The 8,510-nt window shown below is 38.8% G+C and overlaps 1 protein-coding gene across 1 annotated transcript in view; it reads left to right on the top strand.

Annotated features, from left to right (window-relative positions):
• The window catches only part of LOC106533223 (cadherin-4), a 92,184-nt gene that overhangs the window by 47,893 nt on the left and 35,781 nt on the right, over window positions 1–8,510 (top strand). Inside the window, exons 6-7 of the mRNA XM_014029462.1 lie at window positions 2,499–2,643; window positions 6,974–7,146. Of these exons, the coding sequence (XP_013884916.1) occupies window positions 2,499–2,643; window positions 6,974–7,146 (318 nt within the window). The remainder of the gene's footprint in view (window positions 1–2,498; window positions 2,644–6,973; window positions 7,147–8,510) is intronic.

Here is an 8,510-nt window from a genome sequence, read left to right as displayed (position 1 = left end):
AAAGTGCACAAGCTTCAAACTTCAGCGTTGGCTGCGATTTTGAAGCTGAAATCGCGTTCGGTGTGAACGCACCATAACAGTCAAGCACAAAAATCAATTTATTTAAAATAATTTCACATCTGTACAGTGAGTGTGAGTATATTGTTGTTGTTCAATTAAAAATACTTTATTGATCACAAAAGTAAATTATATAATATAATAGTAGTTCAAATGTATGTATTTTAGTTTAGCTATGCTCCCCAGTGTAGGTAAGGACATAGAGTGTGTAAATAAATAACGCACCATTGTGACACATTCGTTTGAAGACGTGGTTCTGCASGTTTGTCATTCTGAGTGTCTTGCACTGGGTCAGACTCTMGCTCGTACATSTAAGGCTGGATTGACAAGTCTACTGTTGTTGACATACTTAATTCTTTCTTGCCGTCTGCCATTACTAATAAGCACCTTCATATACATTCATTTTTGTACTGTACTTTACGGTGTGAATATGTATAAAAATAAGCATATGTGTTTATGTATATGTAAAAATGTGCATTGGTACATTACTATATATCACATGCGTATATTGTGGGGTTTTGTTTGTTATCTTTTATTAATCTTTCATTATTCTTCTCAGCCTCTCTTGTATTAAGCTGCAGTAATGTGCAAATTTCCAGACTGTGGGATCAATAAAGTTTTATCTTATCTTATTTTATCTTAAAAACAGTTTTTAGTCGGTAGATAACTAAGTTCTTGCTATGAAACTACAAATATGGCTGAACGGGGTGGAGTCGAATGCTCAGGGACCTGGAGGGGGCGGGGTGTGAAATATCTCATTTGTATTTAAAGAGACCGCACCAAAACAGCTTGCTCTGAGGCGCAACTCAGAACAGGGGTAAAACAAGGAAAGCAAGGAGTCTGTGGAGCAACAAAAATGAGGAATTAAGACCAAAACGTTGCAGTTTTATTTTAAATAGACCATAAGTGAATGATTTAGACGTGAAAAAGAAAGATTTAAAGGATGATATGATACCTTTAAGCAGTTTTCTTACTGTTCTGGCATAATATTTCACTAAATTTAAGAAGATTCAGACTACAATCTAGTATACAGTATTTAACTTATTTTTAGATGGCTAATTTTTGGAGAAGGTGGTCTCTGCAGTCACTAAGTGGGGGTTTCTTGGATGTTTGCGTAGTTTGAGTAAACCATGATTGGTGAGATTGACAAGTGAGGGAAATTTAAAAATGAAGTAATGGTAAAGTTATTGTGAACATGTAAACATAATTTATTGGCTTGAAAGTTTGTGCTTGAGTTATGGGTAATATTAATATTCCTATTCAAAAATAGCGCCTCCAAATGTACGGCATTCAAATTTAATTCATTCTATTTTGTTGTACAGGCTTGAGCAATGACAATAAAGACCTATTCTATTCTATTCTATTCTATTCTATTCTATTCTATTCTYTTCTGTTCTGTTCTGTTCTGTTCTGTTCTGTTCTGTTCTATTCTKTTAATTAAGTCAATTACAGCTTGATTTTTGGCAGATTTAGCAATGTGTTTTGTTTACACTGAATAAGGACCTACATTTCAGAATTTCATTCAGTATATTCATCATTCAAAATCTGGAGTAAATTATTTCAGAGTACACCATTTGATATAGTTTGGGATGAGATATTTTACAAATGATTTAATTTTTTGAAGTGAAACACTACAACCAAACTATATCTTAAATGTGCAGAATCAAAACAAACTGTCCACAGCAGCATAGAAAAGAAAGATTCTTGCAGCTTCTTGATCTCTGCATCAACAGGTCCCGTTGTGGTTACATGAAGAGATGCCTTTGATTCAGACAAAAATACTATATCCACACGAGACCCTACAAGTTCTCCTGGAAAACTTACTCAAGCTTCCCTCCAAATACCCTAAAGGCAACTTAACTTATATTTAGTTTGTTTACTCCATTTTATATAACATTTAATGTCAAATAAATCCTTATTATATCTGTCTGAAGCATCTTTCATTTATTTTTATTGCTCCTTACTGTTTGTTGACAAGAAAAATCCTGGCATTGTGCTTGTCTATGTTCAGTTGGACGCCTGTAAATTTCCCATGGTTTCTGACATGACCTTGGTTCAAAATAAGGAGCTTCACAGAGAAAGCAGAAGCCAGTAAAACTGAACAATATTCAACAACAATATGGCTTAATCCATTCCATTAAATCATCCAAGGTGTGCAAAATGAAAAGCTTCAAATCCAGAGTTTGATAGGACACAAGTTTGACTCCAGTGAAACTGAGCTGTTGCACTTTTATCAGAAAAAAATAAAGCTTAGATAAAAAAAAAACAGATTTTTAGGGGTTCTATTGCCACATATTATAATGAGGTGTGTTACATTTCAGTCGTAAATTATTTCTCATTGGTTCTTTACTGGAAAATGACAGTAACTCAGTGAAATGGCCCGTGTTACAACCGTAGCTCGATCTGAACTTGCTGAGTGTTGTGCTCTGTCTGTCCCCCAGCTGCGAGCTCACGCAGTGGACATGAACGGAAACCAGGTTGAGAACCCCATCGACCTCTACATCTTCGTCATAGACATGAATGACAACAGACCAGAGTTCAAAAACCAGGTCTACAATGGCTCTGTGGATGAAGGCTCCAAACCAGGTAATGAAGACGAGTACCAATAGTTTGACAGGTGGACAAAACAAAACCCAGCAACATCGAAACTGGAGCAATTCAGCGTGACAAGTTTAGAAATAGGTGAACAGAAGGAAAAGCATGTCGTTGAAACTTGAATGGACACAGGAAATAATGCTTTTTTTTCTTCACTGAGTCAACAGACGAAAAATCTGTCTTTTTCACTGGCTTTTCATGTAGCCAAGTACAGCAATGGCCATAAACCAAAGAGGGTCCTCATGCTGGAGAAGAGATTGAGGATTAAATGGACCACAGTGTAGCACCACTGGGTCATTTTATATGTAACCTCAGAGTGGAAGAATTAGAGATGAGCTCTGCGTGTAGGCTTTTGTGAGTTTGAGCCTGATGAGCCAGTGTTTATAGCACCAGAGGTGATCTCTAAAGGTATACAGGTGCTCATTTCTTTTTTGGTATTTTACGCTTCCTTTATTTTTTTTCTTCTTCTTTGTTGGTTTTACTTTTTTCCATATTGTGTCATAGTTTTACCCCCAGCCCTTAGCCCTGCCCCACACAACACATACGAGTCTCTGTGGCATGCATGACATTAAGCTGAACAATAATCATAAAAAAGAGACTTTTAGAGTTTAGAGCTCCAGTGGTTTCAAAGGAAGGCCAATTACAGACTTGAATTAGTTTGCAAATTAAAGAGTCATTATGGGGACGTAATCCTGTCAGGCACAGCTTAGGACGCCTGTACAAAGGGTCCACATTAAACCCCCTATGAGTAGAGCTTAATGAAATTACCCCAGTGATGTGTGACACATTGTGATTCTTCATCTCCTTCTTTGTATCCCTTCATCATCAAAAAAAAAAACTATTGGGTGGAGGACCGAAAGCCATTCCGCCTGGAATCAAACCAGACATGCAGTGTGTCCTCTGTTGGTCTCTTTTGCTTTCACATCTCCTTTCATAACAGTCTTTTTCTCTTTCTGTCTCTCTCTGTCTCTCTCTGTCTCTCTCTCTCTTTCTCTCTCTCGTCTCACTGAGAGGGCTTTAGAGTGCTCCCTCTGGCCGAGTCATTGACAAATGTTGCTTTGAAATGTAATGAAGTTTGAAATGGGAGCTGCGGTTACAATTATCCTCGGACAGGGGCTGTCACTGGCGTGATATCGCTATCTCCAGCAATTAGAATCAACTAGCAGAAAGAGAGAGAAAGAGATGGAGAGATTGGGTGACAGGCAGTGATCCCACAGAGTTTTATGAGTGTGTGGAGGCTGGAAAGCAAACAAGTGGAGCATTCATAAAAGGACAGCAGCTTTTTTTTTCTCTCCACAGAAGATATGTGTGTTCATCAGGAGAATGTTCATTCACATTAGCAACTAAAGTACTATTTAAACAAAAAGTAATGACATGGATTCTATCTGCATGTTTTCACCACATTTAACAGTTAATTACTTGTTTGTGTTGCTTTTTGCAGCACTGGCAAACTGACAGGAAGAGCTCCCGGTGGCGTATTTGACATGAGGCACATACGTGAAGTGATTCGTGTCACTTTAAAGCATCACTTTCACATTTTGAAACATTTGCGTGTGATCTTGCACTTTCATGAAAAAAAGACTCATAGTTGGTTTGGTAAACAGCACAGCTTGCTTCCTCTCTGCTACAGCTATGGGAGGTTGTTATGCATATTTTCACAACCAAAAATCACAGAGGAAAAACACCAGTTGTTTTATAATTCTAACAAGCATGAATGTGATTAATTAGATTAAGTAGACACAGTCAATAATTCCAAGATCATTTTCTAAGAATGCTAACCTTTACTCTCAGTGCTTTTTGAGCAAGAAGAGCCTTAAGAGGTTAGGTGAGGTGCTACAATAAACAAAAACATTTTACACAATGCTGGTCCTCTTCAATTCCTTAGCAATTAAGGAATCAATGCGTTGAATTTTTTTCACTCTGCACCCTTTTCATTCATGGCATGATTTACTTTTAAGTTTTATTTTACTGCATGTTTGGTTTGTTTGTTTTTTATGAATGAACAAAAAACCTGAATAAACAATCAAGAGTGAACCTGTGAATTGTAACAGTTACATTCTAAAACAAGATCAAAAATACTGCATGTCAGAACAATCCTGTGGGAAGGCTCCACGTTATCAAAATTATGTACTGTGGGAGACATTTTTCCATTTATTAGAAATCTAATATTTGTACAAAGTTAGTATTTAGTGGAAACATGACCAACTAGAGTGACATAACATGTTTAGCTCCTCAAAAACAAAAGCCTCCAAGTGAAAGTAGTACATAGTTTGGTTGAAACAGATAAAGCAGTTCTGTCTGTGTTCCAAGAAAATACTGAAAAGTACTAAAATTACATGGTAAGAAGGCTCCATGGCATAGAACCCTGAAAACCTTTTTTAAGTATAGGGTGAGTCAAAACTCACAAGACACCCTGTGAGTCCCAAGACTCAGGACATCCATATATTTTAGAAAGAAAAGGGAACATAATATATCTGAATAACCCAGCAACTAATGGGTGAGGGGGCCCACCATTTGAAAACCTTGGCCTTCATCAAATATGATGGCTTTTGAGATAGCAGCCTTACTGAGCCTAAATTATAGGCATCCTCACCCATTGTTGGGGTATTCAGATAATCTTATTTTCCCTTTTTGTTTCTAAAATAAGAGGGTGTCATGTGACTTTTGACTCACCCTACCCCATTTACCTTGATTTTAACTGAAGTGACTATTTTTTCAGATTTTTTATTTCGAACAATTAAAAAAAAACAATAATAATAAAATAGTAAAATAAAACATACATATGCATACGTGTAACAAATACAGGGCAAAAAAACACAACAAAAATAAATAATAAAGCATTGATTACAACATTAAATTTCCAGCAGAATATAGTGTAAAACAAAACTCGTGTTCGAAAAGGGAACAGGAAGAAGTAATAGCAATGAAGCTATATACTGTATGTACACTCACCGGRCACTTTATTAGGTACACCACGCTAGTAACGGGTTGGACCCCCTTTTGCCTTCAGAACTGCCTCAATTCTTCYTGGCATAGATTCAACAAGGTGCTGGAAGCATTCCTCAGAGATTTTGGTCCATATTGACATGATGGCATCACACAGTTGCCGCAGATTTGTCGGCTGCACATCCATGATGCGAATCTCCCGTTCCACCACATCCCAAAGATGCTCTATTGGATTGAGATCTGGTGACTGTGGAGGCCATTTGAGTACAGTGAACTCATTGTCATGTTCAAGAAACCAGTCTGAGATGATTCCAGCTTTATGACATGGCGCATTATCCTGCTGAAAGTAGCCATCAGATGTTGGGTACATTGTGGTCATAAAGGGATGGACACAGTCAGCAACAATACTCAGGTAGGCTGTGGCGTTGCAACGATGCTCAATTGGTACCAAGGGGCCCAAAGAGTGCCAAGAAAAGATTCCCCACACCATGACACCACCACCACCAGCCTGAACCGTTGATACAAGGCAGGATGGATCCATGCTTTCATGTTGTTGACGCCAAATTCTGGCCCTACCATCCGAATGTCGCAGCAGAAATCGAGACTCATCAGACCAGGCAACGTTTTTCCAATCTTCTCTTGTCCAATTTCGATGAGCTTGTGCAAATTGTAGCCTCAGTTTCCTGTTCTTAGCTGAAAGGAGTGGCACCCGGTGTGGTCTTCTGCTGCTGAAGCCCATCTGCCTCAAAGTTCGACGTACTGTGCGTTCAGAGATGCTCTTCTGCCTACCTCGGTTGTAACGGGTGGTTATTTGAGTCACTGTTGCCTTTCTATCAGCTCAAACCAGTCTGCCCATTCTCCTCTGACCTTTGGCATCAACAAGGCATTTCCGCCCACAGGACTGCCGCTCACTGGATGTTTTTTCTTTTTCGGACCATTCTCTGTAAACCCTAGAGATGGTTGTGCGTGAAAATCCCAGTAGATCAGCAGTTTCTGAAATACTCAGACCAGCCCTTCTGGCACCAACAACCATGCCACGTTCAAAGGCACTCAAATCACCTTTCTTCCCCATACTGATGCTCGGTTTGAACTGCAGGAGATTGTCTTGACCATGTCTACATGCCTAAATGCACTGAGTTGCCGCCYTGTGATTGGCTGATTAGAAATTAAGTGTTAACGAGCAGTTGGACAGGTGTACCTAATAAAGTGGCCGGTGAGTGTATGTAGCTATAAAAAATGTGATCAAATCGTTATGGGACATGAGATATTTGTACTTTTGTACACTAGATTTGTAGACTAGATTACAAGCAATTTATGGTGACTAAAGTACACCTACAACTTTGATGTAAATGTTGACCATGCTTTTCTACCACAGGAACTTACGTGATGCATCTGTCAGCATTTGATGCTGACGACAACACCACGGCTAATGGCATGGTGCGCTATCGAATCCTGTCCCAGACCCCACACAGTCCTATCCCCAACATGTTCACCATCAACAGTGAGACGGGGGATATTGGGACAGTAGCACCTGGACTTGATAGAGAGGTTAGTCTTTTATATTTCACACTTCACAAAAAGCAATGTGACAGTAAGTAAATAAGAGTTTTAAAACCTGTGAATCTCTTTGGCAGGCTAAGCATCTGAAACAGATCTTTATTTTTCTTTATGGAGCACAGTTCCTAGCATCATTGTTTCCTCTGATGACACTTTGAGCTGCTACTTTTAAATCTGCCATTGCCATTTGTCACAACACATTTTTTCCCCAAGCACATACACACAAACATCAGGTCTTCATTTTTATTTTTTTTTTTGTTTTTTTACAGTGAATTGTCTCCGGTCACCTTGTTTATAAAGCTCTAAAAGTTGTGACAAGATCCAAATGTGTTTATTCTCACAACATGGATGTGCCAGTGACAACTCCGCAAAGAAATCTGCGAAACAGATCATCCTCCCAAACTGTCACTTGTGACAGACCTATTAACAACACATCACGCTGCAGTGGGCTGCTCGTGTTGAGTTGTGTACGCCTGCATGTGTTTGTGTAGCAGAGACAGAGAGGAAATTTTTTGAGATAGAATGCCCTTGACACCTGTCAGACAAAACACAAAAGCCCAAATAATCACATCTGTGCTCAATAAAACACAAGCAATGGATGGGGCGGGGAGGAAGAGGAAACAGATGAGAAGCAAGGGAACAAAATCTGAGGTGAATATATGGGAAATGCTGTGATGAGAGAAGAAGCGTGAATGTGGGCTAAAGGAAATAGGGTGATGGAGACAGAGAGGATGAGACATGAGCCTGCCAGAGGCAGAGGTATGAGGGCAACACGGACTAAAAATTACTCAGCCAAACCTCTTCAGCTTATTTTTACTCTGTTTTATCTGCAGTCTACTAATCCAAGCAATAACACTAAAATGTTGAATTAAAATCCTGCTTGCCTTTTTTTCTGTACTTCAAAGAATTCCTACTGATAGACCTTTTCTCTCCTGCCTGTATCATTTTATTACAACAATCATTTTCTAGGTTATACAGTCTTTGATCAATGTTTCTTTTTTAAGAGAGAAATTCGTATTTTTTATCACTTAACAGCATAACTTTTCCCCTTCCTGCTTTCTGAAACAAGCTCTAGACAAAGCTTCAATTTGAACAAATAAAGCATCACTTATCAACTTGACCATATTGACTGGCTAATTTTCTCACCAAATTTACATGCTAAGATCTCGGTATGGGTCAGATGAAGGTGCTTTAATGGTTTTGAAGTCCTGTCAGAGACCTACGAACAGATGTCATCACCTGAATAACGTCTTGACTGCACGTTCATATGGGTGGGAATGTGGCCGAGCGATCTTGGAGAAAAGTAAAAGCACGTTTAAAAGCCTGCTTCTCTAACCCCCTTGACCCTTTTTACA

The sequence above is a fragment of the Austrofundulus limnaeus genome, unplaced genomic scaffold (genome assembly GCF_001266775.1).
Source record: "Austrofundulus limnaeus strain Quisiro unplaced genomic scaffold, Austrofundulus_limnaeus-1.0 Scaffold908, whole genome shotgun sequence".
Lineage (NCBI taxonomy): Eukaryota > Metazoa > Chordata > Actinopteri > Cyprinodontiformes > Rivulidae > Austrofundulus > Austrofundulus limnaeus.
The sequence above is the reverse complement of the archived record's forward strand: the minus strand, read 5'-3'. Positions and strand labels throughout refer to the sequence as shown.